This window comes from Agelaius phoeniceus, chromosome 2 (assembly GCF_051311805.1).
Source record: "Agelaius phoeniceus isolate bAgePho1 chromosome 2, bAgePho1.hap1, whole genome shotgun sequence".
Lineage (NCBI taxonomy): Eukaryota > Metazoa > Chordata > Aves > Passeriformes > Icteridae > Agelaius > Agelaius phoeniceus.
Window position 1 is genome coordinate 116502857 of NC_135266.1, and position 18206 is coordinate 116521062.

Below are 18206 nucleotides of genomic sequence, written 5' to 3' on the forward strand. Positions count from 1 at the left end.
GTCACTTTTGCTCTCACCCCACAAATCCACACCCAAAGGTACCTGACCCTGACAGGAGCTGCACTGGCCTGGATACTGCCAGAAAAGCTCCCCCTTCTGGAAGCACTGGATAAGGTACTGGGATGGAGGAACAGCAACCAGTACTCCATGGAGTGTGTGTTACTCATGACCCTCTGAACACGGATTGCTGCTCCAGCTCTATCTATCACAGGTATCAGTGCTTTATTCCCACTTTCTTTGGATCAGGATCTGGTGAAGGTCACTCCAGAAGGGGAACACAGCAACAGAATTCCTTCCACACCAAAGGTGGGAGCAAGGTCTTCCTGGAGTACATCTTGAGAAAATAAAAAGAAAAAAAAAAAAAAAAGAAAAAGCACCTTCACAAACACTGCCTTTTGTGATTTTATTAAGAGATGTTTTCAGGACAGACAAGCTTCTGGTTGCAGATGTTACAAACCCTACAACGAGAAACAAAACACTCAGTGAGCTGGGGGCAAACTCTTTTCCATAACCACCATCTTATCCCAAACAAAGAACAAACCAAGTTTTTCAACTAAACTGCATTTCTCATCTCCTGAATTTTGGCCAATTATCCCCATTTTTCCCACTGAGGCAGATCTTGCCAGACTCCTTGGTAAGACTTCAAACTGTAGTAATTTCCTTACAAGAGCAGCCTACAAATTGTTCTCACATGGCTTCTAAGACTATCCCAAACTGGATCCTGGGGCAGGACAGGATGGATATATGAGGAATATATTCTATGGATATATGAGGAATATATACTCTGTGCTGCCAAGTGCACACTGATACAACACCAATACATGCAAGGCACCCAACCCAAGTCTCTCCAACTGTAATAATCCAAGGCCCCCAAATCCATGCTTGTATAACACAACATGGAAAAAGGCATGTGAACAGATCCATCATCTCATCTCCAGAGGAGTGTTCTGAGCTGCACTGACACATGCCCTGAACCCTGTCCCCTTCACCCAGTGCAATGCTCAAGCCCAACTCTGGTCTCTGTGCTGGGCACAACATAGCAGCTTGCCTTCCCAAAATCCCAGCTTTGTGTTTTTGGTGACCTGAAACCTTTTCTACATGGATCCTCAGCACACCTCCCTCCACTGCTCCCAGGCACTTACCCCTCAAGCAGTGGGCACTGGCTGAGGCATGGCTGGCTGTTCTGGTTTGCCACCTTTCTGCTCTGAAATGGGGGTGGTGGGCAGAATCTCTTCTTTGGGTTCCACGATGCTGACGTGGTCTGGCAGAGGCTTTTTGGGGCCAATCTTTCCACTGGGGTCCCAAGGCAACATAATCTTTACTTTGATTCCCAGTACTCCTGCAGAGAGTGACAGGCCAAGGGAGACACAAAATAGATCAAGAGAAGAGCAGCAAGGTTACAAAATATCTCTCTCCACAAAGAAGATCTGCTATCAACACTGTAACACACACATGCTACAGCTTAAAAATCTAATTACTGTGACTTTATATCAGTGTTGTAAATCCAGGCAAGTTAAAATTGGATATCCAAAGTTATTCAACTCACTGCCTTGGCTGACTGCAGGTCTACCCTCAACTCATTCCAAGCCTCGTTTTAAGCTCTGTCCTCTTCCTCAGCTAATTTTTCTCGGAAATTCCACTTTTTTTTTTAATATCCCTTCTCAGACAAATGCCTCTAAATCATCCAATGAGCAGGACACCCTGGCCAAGGCAGCCTCAGCACAGCACCACAGAACGTGGCACAGAGCAAGCTGCAATGACACAGGGATGTCCCTTCTGACTCGTCATCGTATCATCACTGAAGGGAAGGTGGAGAACAGCTCTGGCTGGGTTGGTATCCCTGCACCAGGAGCTCTGCAACTGATTAACCCAAAGCCAGTTAAGACACACACAAATCATTTGTGTTCTACCAGGAAGCAGAACAAGTGGAAGCAGGTTTAGCTGGGAAACTGTCTGGTTTAACTGTCTGACACCTGCAGCACCCCTGTTCTCTCTGCCCATCCTGAGGAGCCAGGAAAACCAGAATGCCAAGGGCTCTTAAAGCCAGGCAACAGGCACCTCATCTGGAAGTTATCACCAGCCTCAGAGGCCCCAGGACACAAGTGAGACCATCTGCAGAATCAACAGCCACATTTCTAACTGGAAACATTCAAACCCCTCCAGCAGAGAAGTGGATACATGGTATGACCACAGTGGCTGCTGAAAGCCCCTTGGCTTCCCATTCCCAAATGACTTCTACTCTAGATGTAATGTTCAAATCCCACAGTGAGAGTTCAGTGACAAGAGCTCAAGAAAACAGAATTTTCAGAGTCTGAACCATCCAGAGCAGCACAACTAGACTACTGTGAGATGAGAGGTGCATTAAAACCATGTGAGTTTCAACCCAAGGATGCCAGTGGGAAATCTCCAACCTGCAGGAACGGGATGCCAGGAGCTGAGATTTTTTGTCTCTGCAGCTCTAGAGAAGGAACCTGCCAAAGCTGCAAAGGGATGAGGCACTCACCCTGCCGGAGTAGGACGTGACGCACGGCTGTGTCCACGTAGTAATTCACTGGGTCCCCACTGTGGATCATCAAGCCATCCACAAACTTCATGGATTTGGCCCTCTGACCTCTCAGCTTGCCGGACACAACGACCTCACAGCCCTTGGCCCCGCTCTCCATGATGAAGCGGAGGACACCGTAGCAGGCTCTGCAGGGAGAGGACAGCCAAGCCATGAGCCAGCTCTGCCAGACCCACAGGGCTCCCTGCAGGAATTTTACCACAATTCCAGCCTCAGTTTTATGTGTCAGCAGTGCAGCTCCCATCCCTTCTCAGACAAATGCCTCTAGATCATTCACTGGTGACAGGAGGCTGCTGCTGGAGGACCTCACACAGCACCACAGAACGTGACACCGCGAGGGCACTGCCACCAGAACCACCTGCTTCTGACTCGTCATCGTCTCATCACCGAGGGGATGAGAGCAGGGACACTGCCTCCTGAGCCTCAGCACAGCCACAAGGCCTGAAATGCTGCTTGCCTCACTCCTCCACCCATTTATTCCCAAAGGAACACATGCAGCTTCATACCCCACAGACAACCTGCAACCACACAGAACGCTCCAGAAGTAACTGTGAACTGAAGTTTCAGTGCAGCTTTACCAGGTTAAATCCTCAAACTGCAGAGAGTTGTTTTTTGGGGACAGTCCTGGAGTGCCCCAGGTCCCCCAGGGCAGGCTGCTGTACTCACCTGCGCACAGCCAGCCCCCCCAGGAGTTTGTAGCGCAGGGACTCGGCCTGGGCGATGGCGCACAGACCCCTCGTGGCCACCTTCTCGGCGTAGAGCTGCAGGGAGAGAGGCACACTCACAACAGGGCTCCTTGCCAAGCCAGTCACACAACCACAGCCTGCTGTGCCTTGGAAGGTCCATCCACTCCCACCCCTGCCAAGGGCAGGGATCTTTCCACTAGACCGGGTTGCTCCAACCTGGCCTTGAAGAATTCCAGGGATCCAGGGGCAGCCACAGCTTCTCTGGGCACCCTGTGGCAGTTCCTCACCACCCTCACAGTAAATTTAACTTGGACTTTAGCAGAACACAGGAGTTTCATTCTACTCTACTCCCTACCTTCAGTCCTGTTAACCCTTCCACATTTACAGGCAGCAGCTTTATTCTACATTTCCTTCCCTGTCTAATATGATCCAGCAGCATTGGCCAAGATGGAATAAATGAGCACCATCCCAGCACACACATTCCCCATCCTTCACTGATTTGTTTCAGAGCAAGACTTCATGGAATAGAACTACAGAATCCTTTGGGTTGCATGGACCCTTAAAAGGGCCCTAGCCCAACCTTCCCCTGGGAAAACACCCCCAACATTGAGGATCAAAAATAACTGGTTTGTAACTTTACATTCTGTTTGTCAAAGATCCTTCTGCAGCAGAGCAGTTTCTTTGTAATTTATTTTGTATTTCAGTGCAGGAGCATTTTTAAGGCCAAGTAACAGAAGGCCCAAGTCATCCTGAAACCACCTTTCAGCTGCCACCACAAATCCCTCTGCACCACCCAGTTCCTGAGGCAGTTTTACCTCCACGCTTCCCTCGGGGAATCCAAACCTCTTCTGCACCACAGCCGTCAGCTCCCGGATCCGGCGTCCCTTCTCTCCCAGGACATTCTGAGTTCTGAGGGAAAATAAGCACAGGACAAGTGAGAAAACTGTCCCCAGGAGTGAGACTGGAGCCATCCCAGAGAGCTTTCAGAGCATCCCAGCTCAGGAAGGCTGAGTTACCTGGTGGCAAGGATGATAATCTCAGTCCTGGTGGGAGTGACCCGGACTTCCACTCCGGAGTATCCATCCTCAGCCAGCTCCCGAGTTAAGAACTCGTTGAGCTCTGCTTTGAAAATGCCATCAGCGACAAACTAAAACACAAACGGACAAAGTCAAGGTCTTGTCACATCCTGAACTTGAGTGCAATTCACCCAAATTCCGAGTGTCTTTCCTGACAACTTTGCCTTCCTCTGAGAGAAATCACTGAATACTCTCAGTTGGAAGGGATCCACAAGGAATACCAAGTCCAGCTTTTACAGGAACAGCCCAGGAACTGAACACACAACCTTGACTTTACCAGCACCGTGCTCTGCCCCACTCAGGGTGCAGCAGTGGGGAAAAATGGAACCCCCTTCCCTGACTTTCTCAAGAATAACCCACTCCTAGCAGGAGCCTACACCAAACACTGTCTGACCCACAGCCACTGCTCATGCTGGAATTCGGGAGCAATTTAAGGGAAATAATTACCGGGGTCCCATCCCTTTCCCAGCCCCACGGGATGCTGCTGCCGGGACTCCTGACAGCCCAAACCTCCCTCGCTCCCCACGACAGGCAGCGCCCGGTGCCCTCCCGGGTCAGCCACCAGCCGCAAACCCTTTCCGCTGGAAAGCAAAGCGAAAACCCCGCAATTCCCGGCTCCCGGCGCCGCTCCGCACCTCCGCGCGCGGCCATGGGGAAGCGCCCGCTCCATCCCGCCGCCATGTTCCCCGCCGGGCCCCGCGCCGCATCCGCCGCCATCCTCCCCCGTCCGCCGCCGCCGCCCGCCGCGCTCCCACCCCGCCGGCTGCTGGGGCCGCCGCGGGCGGTGCGGCAGCGCCCCGCGGCCGCGGAGGAGCCGTGCGGCCGCGCTCACCTTGCGCTTCTTGGAGATCTGCACCGCCATGATGAGCCGGGCCCGGCGGAAAGGAGGGAGCAGGCCCCGCGGGCGGCGCTATATCCGCCTTCCGCCGTGCCCCATTGGCTGGCCGCGGGCACGGCGGGCGCGAGCGGGGCACCATGGGAGATGTAGTCTTTGCCATGCCGCCATGTTGGCGAGGACTGAGCCGAGTGTACGGCCCAGAGCGGCGTTAAACGAGTTCTGAATCCCGTGGAAACGGACACGAGAGTCAGCAGTGTGTGAAATAAAACCGATATATGATAATTCACCCCGGGCTTATACCTGGAGACCTGCTCTGCCAGGCATTGCTGTCAGAGGGTGCTCTGCTGTTATCCAGGAATCAGAGCATGGCTTGGTTGGGAAGTGACCTTAAGGCTGATCCTGTTCCACCCCTGCCATAGGCAGGGACACCTTCCATTGCTCCAAGCCGTGTCCAGCCTGGCCTTGGGCACTGCCAGGGATCCAGGGGCAACCACAGCCGCTCTGGGTATCCTGTACCAGGGCCTGACACCCTCCCAGGGAACAATTCCTGCCCAAAATCCCACCTAGCCTTGCCCTCTGGCAGTGGGAGCCATTCCCTGTGTCCTGTCACAACACATTGTTTTTTAATGGTTATGGGATTGTAGAGGATTACAAAAATAACAACAATAATGGACAGGGTTGATGCACAGCTTCTAGGAAGCGGAGATTTAAACTGCATTTTATCATGGATATTATTGTGGTTTGCAGATGGATCTGATGATCTTAAGGTCCTTTTCCAGCCCAAGTGATGCTGTGAAAGTGCCCCCAGCAGGAGCAGTAAAGCAGAGGATCCCACTCTGCTCTGGGCCAGGAAAAAGCCACTAGATGTCAGTGCAGACGGTTTCCAGGCTGGGAAAAGCCTCTTGAATGAATAAGAATGAATAAATGAATCCCCAGGGATTCGTTGATCCACAGCTGGAGGGATGGCGGAGCATCCCATCAAAGGCAGGTGGCAGTGGTGGTGAGGAATTGTGTCCCCTCTGTCACTGACACCTTAGTCTCACTCCTGGTGTGCCCAGCCATCCTGGCACACCCCCTGCCCCCCCTCAGCCCAAGAGTCTCTGTCCCACAAACATCAGCCTCTGGAGAGGTGTCCAGCAGCTGGGGATGTCTCTGTGCAGGGATTTGAGCCCTGTGAACTGGAGTCTCAAGTAATTTTTCAGGGAAGACCCTGCCAAGCTGCACAAACCCCCTCATTCTGCTGTTTTCCACCATACTTTCAGGGCAGAAAATATCTGCTCAAGATCACCTGTTTTTTTAGGCTGAGTTTACCCAGGAGGGTCTCACCTAATGAATTTCTGTATCACAAAAACACATCAAAAGGCAGAACACGAGCAAAAAGCCTGACCTTGATGTGTGTCCCCTTTTCCACAGCCTGTGAAGGACAAACTCTGTGTCCTGTCAGCATTTCAGGGTCAGTACCCAGGGCTGGAGCTGGACACAAAGCAGGGCCTGGCTGGTGCTTGGCACCAAGGCAATGTCCCCTGTCCCCCAGATGTGGCCTGGGGGCTCCAAGTGTGGCCTTCACAGCCAGGGACTTCCAGTGCCTTCCCCAAATAGCAAGGTGGGATTCCTCCCTGAGCATCAGCCAGCAGCCTGAGCGAACCCTGGGTGCTGGGAATGCATTCTGGGCTGGTTGGAGATGTCCCTGCTCACTGCAGGAGGCTTGAATTAGCTGACCTTTAAAGGTCCCTTCCATCCTGAGCCATTCCCTGATTCTGTGGATTCCTCCCTGCTCCATCCCTGCTGACATGGAGGCTGGCAACACCCCAAAAAAGCTGTGACACACCTGCACCCCCCTCCACAGAGAGCTCAGGTGAGGTCCAGCAGGTTCCAGTGCCTTCCCAGGCCCAGCAGTGGTTGGGATCTGCAGCAGGCCTGGGATTATCCATAAATCCCACGGTAAGTGATGGACACTCAGGTTTCTGGGTCCTCACCCTCGGGGACTGCACCCCTGCTGTTCCCCATTCCCCACTCCCTTGTGGAGCTTGGCCACCAGCACAGGAGCTGCTTTTGTCCCCAAAGGATGTGCAGGGGATGGAAAAAACTTGGAGGTTGCTCCAGCCATGACCCTCCCTGGCTCTGGGCACATCCCTCTGGCAGCAGCACTTGGATCTCCTCTTGGACTGTGCAGGAGCAGAATCAGGGATACACAGGAAGGATGTCACCCCAGATGTGGCACTTGGCAGGCCCCTGTGCCCATGGGGAGGTCCTGGCAGGTGCTGGGAGGTGGTGCCAGGTTTCCTGGCTGTGGGGGATGTGGCTAGGAGTAGGTTTGGGAATGAGGAGCTGTCCTGCCTCCCCCCAGCTCCATTCAGTGCCCAGCCAGCAGCACGGTTTATGGCAGCTGAGGGCCATTGCAGGGGCTCAATGAATCCAGCATCTGCTCCCCAGGAAGCTGGCTCCTGCTCAGGGCAGCAGGAGGGGCTGGCAGCCCTGGCAGGGAAACGGCCAGGACAGCTTTCCCAGCTCCACGGCACGCTGGGCTTTGGGATACCCTCTGCTTTCTGTGGGCAGTGACAAAAGGTGGCACTAGGAGAGAGTGCCCTGCCTGGGAGAGTCCCCAGCTGCCACTGCTGCTCCCAAAATAAGGGAGACCCTGCCAGGGACTGTGCTGGCTCTGCAGGAGGACAGGGAACAGCCTTGGGGTCATCAAAAATACAAACTGGTGCAGGCAGAAGCACAGCCCATTCCTGCTGTGGTCCCACCTGCAGGATTTGGGGTGACACGCTGGGTTCCACTCTCACCACGCCCCATCACCTCTATGGACATGCCTGAGGATTTCAGGAATCTCCCTTCCTGTTCCTTATGATTTCCTGGTGCTCCAGGAGGATTTGGACAGCTGGACCCCAACCTACATCCCTGCATTTCAGTGCAGGAACCAGCAGGAGAACAGAAATCCTCCCAAATCACCATCAGAGGCACTGCAGAGCTCATGAATTTTCCCAGGGAGTAGCAGTGGAAAATGAAACCCCGGGTAGAGATGGACAAGATGAGATAGTTTGCATTAAATGAATGGAGATGGGTCCTGGGAGGTAATTCCAGCAGAAATAAGATGAATTGCAAGCACCACTTGTAAAGCATTTGTAAAGTCTAACTCAGGCAGGAGTTTTACTGCAGGAGAGGCTGTATTAGAATTTACTGCTGCAGTTGGAGCAGCTGCTACTGCCCAAGCTATAAACCCCTCACTGAGCTCCTCACCACTCCCTGGCACCTCTGGAAATCTTCCTGAGAAGTGTTTTCTGCCTTCCCACATGGAGCAGCCCTTCAGAGTGGGGAGAGATGGAGGGAACAGGGCTGGGAGTCAGGGCCACATTCCCAGGCCTTTTGTAAACATTTCACACCCAGCAGGATTTACTGTTCTTAGCTCGGCAAGAACACCAGGAATAAGTCCAGCAAACCTTCTGGAGGCAGGGGAAGGTGGCAGGATCCTGCAGGACAGGGATGGAAGAGGGTGTCCAGGCAGAGACAGCTCTCAGCTGCCCCAACCCCATCTCCTTCCCTGCAGCTGGAAAAGTGGGATTGAAACGCAGGCAGCACCAGCTCAGCTCCAGGTTAAGGATTAATAACTGCTCTGGAAAGGTGTGTGGGACCCTCCAGGAGAATTCACACCTCTGAGGACACATCAGAGCTTGAAAACCAACCAGCAAATGGGCAAAACAGAAGCTGTGCACTGGACATGGTCTGGATTTAACCCAGGAATTGCAGCACTCAGCAAGGTGTTAGTGAAGCTCAGTCTGAGCCAGCAGCCAACTCGAGTGTAATCCCAGCCTGTCACCTCCAGCACATCTGATAAATTGCTGGCAGTGTTTCAGAGGCTGTTCCCAAACAGCTCCATCACTCTGACACCTTCCTTTGGGCACCTGCCCCCTAAACAGCACTTTGCTTTGCTGCCTGGATTCACTTGAAGGACTTCAAGCAGGTTATTAAACAATTTAAACTTCCTTTAAAAACAGGAAATGGACTAAGGATGCTCAGTGTGCTGCTTAGCTGGGAACCCCTGTCTCATTACTATTGAATGAAGCCAGTGGCTGCTGGCAGCGGTCACTCCAGCAGCTCACACCCGGCCCCACGGCTCCGCCTGAGGGATGGAAATTGAAACTTTAATGGGCATTTCCAGGAGAGCAGCTTGCCCTGGCACTGTCACCCGAGAGCCAGCAGTTAAGCAAGTGATTCTTAATCAGTTTTCAAGCCCCAGGACACAGGCTGAGGGCAGGAGGGGCTATTTTGCCTCAGCACCGCATTTTGTGATGATTTACAGGTGCACTGAGACAAGGCTGGTGACAAAGGCCATCCCCTGCTCCTCCTGGTGGAACTGCTGACATGACACTCGAGCCTGGAGGGACAGGACAAGGGGGAATGGCTTCCCACTGCCAGAGAAATCCATGGAGCCATCCATGTGGGAAGATGACACCTTCAACAGAGCTGAAGAGCACTGGAGGCAGGTACCACTGAGGGAACTGGCTGAGGCTGCAAGGCTCAAATCCCAGACCCTCAATCCCAGATTTCAGCTCCCTGCTTGCACAAGGGAAGCAGAACTGCTTGGCCGAGCTGAGCCCAGGTGCTGTGGCAGCAGGGAGGGAGCTGCTGGTCCAGGAGCAGCTTGGCAATACCCAGCTCCATGCCCTCCCTGCTTTTCCCTGTCCCCTCTCCACCCCAGACACAGAGCCAGGGAGCAGCAGTGATAAACTGGCTGCTGGTCCAAGCACAAGGTTATTTTCTAGGACATTAAGCAGAACCCTCGGATGCCAGCTTGCAGGAGAGCCATGAAGAGTGACAAGGCACCTGACCAGAATGCAAAAGCAGAGATGCAAACTTAACACCTTTTTCCCCCTTTATCTGTTAAAAATAGCTTTAGAGGGGAAGCTTAAAGCAGTGTGAGGGGCTGCTGGCTTTAGAAAATGAGCAGTTTCAGCAGAAATATTCAGTGACCACCACCCAGAGAGCTCTGATTTTTGGTATCTCAGCCATCCACATCTTAAATTAAACATTGAAGCTGCAATGCAGCCCAGTTGTTTGGCAGGGGCTTATAAAAACCTGAAAATCTTTACCCAGCTTGCTTTTCTGTAGGAATAATACCACTAACATCCCAGAATTATCTCCATCTATGTCTGGCTAGGACTCCAAACCAATAAATTGTCTCCAAACCCTCAGATTAGCTCGGTCAGGTAATTTTGAAAGCAGCAGCAGCACTTCCCCACTGTTAGGCAGATCACTGAGATTCCCTCGTTATCCCAGAGGAATCCCACTCCAACAGTGTCCTTGGGGAATAATTTGCGGGAACTTCAACAAGGAGGGAATTGGGAGTGCTGTATTTATTATCACTTACATTCATTGAATTGAATATTTGGGTTAATATTTGGAATGAAATTTCTGATTGGAAAGAAGAAAAAAAAAATGGACAAAATAAAACTACCACCTGTTTCTATGGCAAAAAAACCCCAAGCCCACCCTTTTTAGAAAAACATTACATTTTGGATTTCCCTCCTGCCACTTTGATCCCTGGCTCAGCCTCAGCTCTGATGTCCCAAGCATCCCATGAGTGCTCAGATCCTTCCACAGAAATCCCTGGGGAGTCCAAGCACTCACTGCTTCCTCTCTCTGCCCAAAGGAGCTTCCCTCTGCAGGGTCCTTCTCTCCTGGCATCCTGTCAGTGATGTTCTCAGAACCCCTCAAGTCCTTTGGTCATATTCTCCTCTTTTTCCTTCCTCCTGCTGTCACACAAAGCATCCCCCCCTCATTTTTAAGGAGCAGCAACACCTTCTGCCATTGAATTCCCAAGAAAAATGCCAGTTCTCTTTAAAATCCCACAGCAACACCTGCAGCAGGAAACCCTGGGAGCATGAACAGGGTGATGGATTAGAGCTGCTCCCTTCTCAGAAACCAAGATGTTCTTATGACGTGGGATTAATAACACCATATCCATTTTTTAACCCTATAAACCTTATTTTTAAACCATCAGCTTCTCATGTCTCTTCACGCAAGTTTATTCCAGGAGTTGATCCAGGGTTGTTGCTGTTTTCCAGACAGTGCCCTCCCTCCATCCCTTCCCTTTGCTAAGCAAAGAGGCCCCAGTCTTAGAGAAATTAATTAGTGCAGTAATTTGCCCAGGACACAGAGGAGAAGCCGAATTTGTCCCACTCTGCAGGATTCAGCTGAATAAAAAAGACAAATAGCTGTGCTGTGGGATTTTAAAAAGCTGCTGTCAGCACTCCCAATGCAACCAGACCTGGAAATTCATTCGTCTTTCACTAAACAATGGAAAAAGGAGAAGCAATTACAGTAGACAAAACTAATTACAGCAGAGCTGAAGCACAGCTCACAGCACTCACTCTTCAGTCTGCATTCAAAAAGAAAAATCCAACCCCAAAACCACTCCATCAAAAAAAGGTGAAAATCTGGGAGTGGAATAAAAGCAATTTTGAAATAGAAGTGGCACTTCAGCATGGCACAGACTGGTTTTTTGGAAGGAGAAACCTTCAGGTGATGCTTGGCAAACAGGACACAGGGATTCATCCAGGAATGATGCCAGTGGGGGAAAAATGAGCTCCCAGCTCCTCCTCATGGGGCCCATTCCATGTTCACCTCACATCCAGGTGAGTTTTGGGTGGATGTTTGTTAGTTGCCAGAAGAACATGGTGTTAGTAATGCCAAGGTCTGGGTTAATCTCCAAGAGCTGCACTCCATGATCCTTGGGGGTCCCTTCCAGCTCAGAATGTCCTGGGATCTTTGTGGAGCTCAAACTTGGACACTCACAGCTGAACAGCTTCTCCTTCCATAGTGAAGACAGAGCATCCCAAAGGTGAGGTTATCCCCATTTCCTGATCCTCAAAGCCATCCCTGCCCGACCCAGAACACTCCAGGGGTATTCACACCTTTGGGTGAAATGACAGAAGAGAATCCAAAGCCTCCTGTAAAGCCCATTTAATCCCTGGCCATGGTCCAGGCTGGCAAGGGGCAGTGACAGCTCTGAGAGAAGCAATCCCTGATGTCCAGAGCTGCATCTCCCACGGGCCTGCCTCCTGTTCCCTTTGGATACCAGCTGGGAAATCCAGCAGACAGCAAAAGGGAATTTTCAGAATCACTGCTTAGCACAGAGACAGGCTGGAAAATGGATTGCAGGGAGAAAACCTGAAGTGGGGAGAGCAGGAGGAATGGGATTGGGCTATGGATGGATGTGGCAGACACCACCTCAGGCCTCATTCCCTGGGGATGAGGGCCACACCTGTGATTTCAAAGTCTCCACAAGCCACTTCCAACACACAAAGCTGCCACTGGCCATGGCAGAATGTTGTTTTTCTGCCTGGATCCTTAAGGAGGTCCAGTCTGAAGCCTTGATCCTGGAACCCCATTCCTGAGTCTCCATGGCCACTGCACAGCCCTCAGCCCAACACAGAGCTTCTCCCTGCCAGAGAATCATTCGGGAAAATCCTTTCAGATCATGGAGTCCAGTAATTCCTCCAGCACTGCCAGGGCCATCACTGCCCCATGTCCCCAAGTGCCACATCCACATGGCTTTAAATCCCTCCAGGGATGGGGACTCACTGCTCTGGGTGGCTGTGCCAATCCCTGAAAATCCTTTCAGTGAAGATTTTTTCCCTCTTATCCAACATAAACCTCCCCTGGCACAACTTGAGGCCATTTCCTCCTGTCCTCTGATTCTATTCCAGGATTCTCTGCATTTCCAGCCTGGAGAGGAGAAGGCTGGGGGGGAACTCTTCAATGTGCAGCAATTGTGGAAGGAGGGTGCCAAGAGGATGGGGCCAGGCTCTTCCCAGCAGTGCCAGCATCCCAGGAGATGCACAGGTACCTGTCAGACCCACTCTCCCCCTCCTCCTTGTGCTGCTCCACCAAGCAGAGGGATTTCCCACCTCTCCCTTCTGGTATCACTGCAGTGCTCTCTTTCATTTTCTGGCTGAAATGACCTGCAATGCAGAGGCTCACTTGCTGCACTGATCCTGCTGCCAGATCTGTAATCCTCAATCCCCCTGGGGAATGCCTGGAGTAGGAAACCACTTGGCATGGCAAGCACGTCAGCATTTTCCTGGCTGCATTTTTTATTGTCTCTTTGCTGCATCCCTGACTTCAGTTAAGTTTTCTTCCCCTTCATCCCTCACTTTCTCCAGCCTCCCCCAGTGCCTTGAACTGAGGTCTCAACATCCCTGAGCTCCCTTCTCTTGGACACACCTGTCCAGGTGTGGGGGGACAGCACATTTACTCCCATCCATCCCAAGATTTTCATGTAGGGTAACAGATCTGCAAATGGAAAAAACACGGGGAGACAGAACTCTTCCCTTGGCAGTGGCATCCTCTCTTTCCTGGGAGGCTCCAAAGGCTGATTGATTGAGGTGGATTCCCTGCTAATCCTGCCCCTGCCATGCTGGGATTTACAAGTTATTAATTATAGGGACCTTGCAAGCTGCAGAGCAGCCAGACTTCCAAGCAGCAGAAGATGCTTTATTTAGAGAAGATGGGGCAATTTTTGTTTTCTTTTTTAATTACTATCAGCAGTGAGAGACATTTGTACTAGAAGGGAGAGAGAATTCACCCACTGCATTGGTTCCTTTGAATATTTCCATAAAAGAAACAAAAAAATCCCCAAAACCTTGGCACAATTTGGAGTAAACATCACATTGTTTACCCCCATTTCTTCTACCCAGTCTCAGTCCTATTCACTTTTTGAAAATCACTAAATCCCAGACTGGTTTGGGATGGAAGGGATTTTAGATCACCTCATTCCACCCCTGCCATGGCAGGGACACCTTCCACTGTCCCAGGTGCTCTAAGCCCTGTCCAGCCTGGCCTTGGCCACTTCCAGGGATCCAGGGGCAGCCACAGCTGCTCTGGGAACCTCCCCACCCTCACAGGGTAGGATTTCCTCCTAATTCCCAATCTACATCTCCATTCTCTCAGTTTAAAGCCAAAATCTGGGAACCAAAGCAAGCAGAGGAAAGCCTGGCTCTAACAGATCTGCTGCTGACTTGCAGGGACCCACATTTCACCCTCTGCAGTGGGGAATTTCCCCAAATTCCTTCTCTAGACTATGCCAAGGAGGAAATAGAGCCCTGCAGCCTTTGTGGTTCCTCAGCATCTCTCTTTGCCTCTAAGTGGTCACTGTGTGCTCTTCAGACTGTGCAGGAAAGGCATTTCAGGGACAAGAGGTTTTCATGGAAATCAGTTTATGGCAAGAATGATGGGATCACAGCACAGTTCTGTTGGTTCTGGACCCCAAGCAACAAGCAAACAATGAAAAGAAAAGGACATAGCTGTCAAAGCAGCAAGGCAGGACAATAATTTTTAGAGGAGCACCATGAATCCATATAAAAAGCAGGAAAAATGGGATTTCTCAAAGGAAGAGGCTGCAGGAGCTCAGGGGAAAAAGTAAAGGTCTGTGCAACAGCTCAGTGGGAAGAGTGGACGTGCAAAAAGATCCAACCCAGCCCCACAGCAAAGTGCTGTGTTCCATGAGGAAAACAAGTGTCCAAAACCAGGGAGCACATAGAAATAATGCAATATTTGGCACCTACCACCTGTAGGAAACTGGGATTAGCCCAGCAAGGAGGTGGTCACTGACAGGCAGCTTCTGAGTGCAGTGAGAAAATCCAACGTGGAAATGCAGCCCACAGAGGGATCCCAGAGCTGGAGAGGGAATGCTCCTGGCACAATTAGGCAAATCAAGCCTATTAAGGGACAATCACTCTGAAGGGTTGTTATCAATCACTCCCCTGGCTTTCTTTAGGCAATTATCCTAATTGCATCAAGGCTATTAAGCAATTATTTTGATAACTGGAGCTTTTTTGCCGACTCTTCGATTCTTGCAATGTTTTGTTCTTTGTATAAATGCCCCCTCCAAAAGATGTTTAAAGCTGATTTTAAGGATGTCCTTTTCCTGAAGCACAAGATACAAACTTCTGTGTAAAAGCACCAAGTCCCTCTCAAGAAAACGCTGATTTTTATCCCTGGGTTTTCTCTTAAACCTCCCTCCCACCCAAATCTCCCAGGGCACCAGGGATTTAGTTCCACTTTTTTATTATTCAACTTTTTATACATAATAAATACAAACTTTTTACAGCCAATATAAAGAAAGCATTTGCACTGATGCTTTCAGGGTGTACTGAGCTGTACACGATGCAACGGCCGATACATGCCCTGTATGAAGAAATCATAGTTAAAAAGGAGGCATCTTTTTACAACTTTTCTTCCTTTTTCTTTTTTTTTTCTTTTTTTTTCACTTTTGTTTTTTAAATAAAATTAGCAGCTCTTACAGAAAATATTTTAAAATACAACTAAAGAGACTTTTAAATAAAAATTTTCTGGATTTTTGAAAGTCCAGGTGTGAAGGACACAGACCCGTGTCCTGGCCAAAAGAACTGAACATGAAACTGGTGAAACTGGCCAAAAGAATTGAACATGAACATTATGGTAAAAACTTGGTTTTCTTCTGCATTGTAAAGATCTCAAAATATTTGCAAACAGTTAAACCATTTTTTTTTTAAAAACGTTTCTTTTTAAACTTAAGAATAAGTTTGATAAACACATAAAAAGACCTCAAACAGATCAACAGGACAAGAGGTGCAAAAGAAGGAATAAAATATGGAAAAGACTTCATTGGACAGTCACTGATTCCATAACTGATCCATGAATTGTTGCCTTCAGACAGCCCCACTCTTGGTTAAGGATCCCACTGGGAAAGGAGACTGGCAAGCACTGGATGTCTCAGAGACCCAGCCTGGGTTGGGATTTCCAAGTATGTGCAAAGTTTATGATAAAATCTTGTTAGATGAGACGTTGGGTTTTTGTTGTAAATGCAGCCTCAAAAAATAGCCCTTGTTAGTAAACTAAAGGTTGAAAACTTACTGGTTTTGAGAAAAAAACCATGAAGACACAAGAGAACCCACAAACAGCTCCAAACCCAACCTTGGGATGCCTTTGATCTGAAGTTTTCATCTGATGGAGAATGCTGACAATATTTTAGTCAGTACCCAAGGAAAAACCTGCTTGCATCCAGTTTTTCCCTCTCCTCCAACCATTCCACTCCACATTCAACTTCAGAATATTCTTTGCCCTTTTCTCTCAAAAAACCGAAATCCAAGCTCCCTTTTCAGAGCTCTCTGAGGGAAATGTGAAACTCTTTTCCTTTCAGTTTCTTCCCTGAGAGGAACTGGGCACATCTTGGGCACGAAGGTGGTGTGAAGGCAGAACCCGGAGCTGCTCCTGGCTCCCTGGCTTTGGCTGGTTAATGGGATTGGGGTGGGAAAAGGCTACAGGGCCATCCAATGCAACAACTAAATGCATGTAAGTACTCTAAATGGAACTGCTAACTCTAGAACTCAGGTGGTTTGATGACAAAGATACACTGCTAATGTTGGATAATAAAGTACACGGCAATAACTGGGATAAGAGTGACCCAAATGCTTTAAAAAAATAAAACAAACCCAACAAAAGAACCAAAATCCCCAAAATCTGCAAAGAGAAAAAAAAAAAAAAAAACAGAAAAGAAAAAGCAGCTCAATTTCCAGATCTAGACAAAAATCTCACTTGCTTTTTTGCTTTTCTACCCGTTGGTTTCTGCTGTGGAAGAAGATGTTGCTGCTGGTTCAGCACCTCCATGTTAGATCCTCTATGAGTAAATGCACTGAGTAAACACAAAAATCCAAAGGCAGAATGTTCAGCTGTGAATCACTGACAAGGGGAGCACCCATGGAATGAACACTTTTGCTTCTCCAGGAGATCATTTTCCCATCTCTTCCTTTCTGCAGGGGGATTCAAGAGGAGCCAGCCTCTCCTTTAGACTTCTTTTTCCATTCCCTTTTTCATTCTTCTGATGAATACCTGATCAGGCAGGTGATGCTACTGGAAGGATCCACAATCTTTAACACATTCCTATGGCAACAGTAATATACTGTACTAATGCACAGGAGCAAAGGATGCTAAGACTAAGCTGCATGAATGGGGCTCTTTCTTTGTCTCCACATCAACATGGAGCATCTCCAGCCAAGAAAAAAAGCCAATCTTGGCCTGTCTTGGTTTGTGCTAAGAGAAGAAGAATGATGTAGAGAAATCCAAACAAACAAACAAACAAAACCAAAAGGCACAAAATATTCATGACTGTGGGAAGGAATCCGCCAGGTCACTGCCACATAAAATCCTCCCTATCTCTCACTCTAGTCCAAGTCTTCATCATGCAAAGGTGCCTAAAAACGAGATTGACCAAAAGCTGTGTTTGGCCTTGATTGTAGCACTACTAATTAGCCAGTCCCCTCGTTACACCAGAGTGATCTCCACGTCCTCGATCTTCTCCGTGGGCCGGCGGTGGTGCTGTGTCGGGGGGGGTGGAGCTGCTCGCACCTGCAACATTCAGAACCAGCCCGTGACTACCCCAGAATGGCCAAATCCCACCAGAATCCCTGACATTTCCTGCACTGAGCTCCAGATGATGCAAACTGCACCTCCTGCACCCCTTGAGATGATGCAAACAAACAGGTCGTGTGTCCAGCGGGATGCAGCTCCAGTGCTGCCCAGCTCCGCCATCAGGGATTTTCCTTATGAACTGTCCCAGACTCCCTCCAGGGTGCAATCCCAGATTTATTCCATGGATAAGCCAGGATGGAAACATGGGAAAGGCTCATCACGTGCTGAATCTGATGGAGATTTTGCCTGCAATTTCCATGGAGTGGAACTACCAGGATGTTCTGCTGCACCTGACTCACTGATACTTCTCAACAATACACACCCAAAATGTGATGGTTTTTTCACACTCTGCCACATCAGTCCTTTTTGCTCCTGACAGAGATCACCTATAGTGCCAAGAGGGTTTTTAGGACACCATTTCAGAATACACCAGACTTGCTCTGGAAACCTGAACTGTGGAGCAATCCTGCATCAAACTGCCCAATACTACCTCAATATTCAGAATATATTATTTAAATATCAAAAAATGCTCTTTTTTCTGCAATCTCATTTACTGAAAAGGCTAGGAAAAGACAAATGCTCTGTTTTAGTAT

At 49.6% G+C, this 18206-nt stretch overlaps 2 protein-coding genes and 2 non-coding genes across 7 annotated transcripts in view; all 4 read right to left on the bottom strand.

Moving 5' to 3' along the window:
* Window positions 1-389: 389 nt before the first annotated feature.
* Window positions 390-5285, bottom strand: RPS3 (ribosomal protein S3). Its single transcript, XM_054655167.2, has 7 exons — window positions 5158-5285; window positions 4266-4396; window positions 4065-4158; window positions 3230-3324; window positions 2504-2691; window positions 1143-1339; window positions 390-458 (listed from the first exon to the last, which is right to left on the bottom strand). The coding sequence occupies exons 1-6, from the start codon at window positions 5185-5187 to the stop codon at window positions 1146-1148; spliced, it is 732 nt and encodes a 243-aa protein (XP_054511142.1). The 5' UTR covers window positions 5188-5285; the 3' UTR covers window positions 390-458; window positions 1143-1145.
* LOC129117739 (small nucleolar RNA SNORD15) lies at window positions 1657-1804 on the bottom strand. The gene has a single exon (XR_008533902.2). It is a non-coding gene; the product is annotated as a small nucleolar RNA SNORD15 (small nucleolar RNA).
* On the bottom strand, window positions 2809-2955 carry LOC129117740 (small nucleolar RNA SNORD15). The gene has a single exon (XR_008533903.2). It is a non-coding gene; the product is annotated as a small nucleolar RNA SNORD15 (small nucleolar RNA).
* A 9929-nt stretch (window positions 5286-15214) lies between the features above and the next one.
* The window catches only part of FCHSD2 (FCH and double SH3 domains 2), a 120765-nt gene continuing 117773 nt past the window's right edge, over window positions 15215-18206 (bottom strand). For all 4 annotated transcript variants that reach the window (XM_054654872.2, XM_054654871.2, XM_077174609.1 and 1 more), the window contains one exon: window positions 15215-17550. In XM_054654872.2, coding sequence (XP_054510847.1) covers window positions 17467-17550 — 84 coding nt within the window. In that variant the 3' untranslated portion in view covers window positions 15215-17466. The remainder of the gene's footprint in view (window positions 17551-18206) is intronic.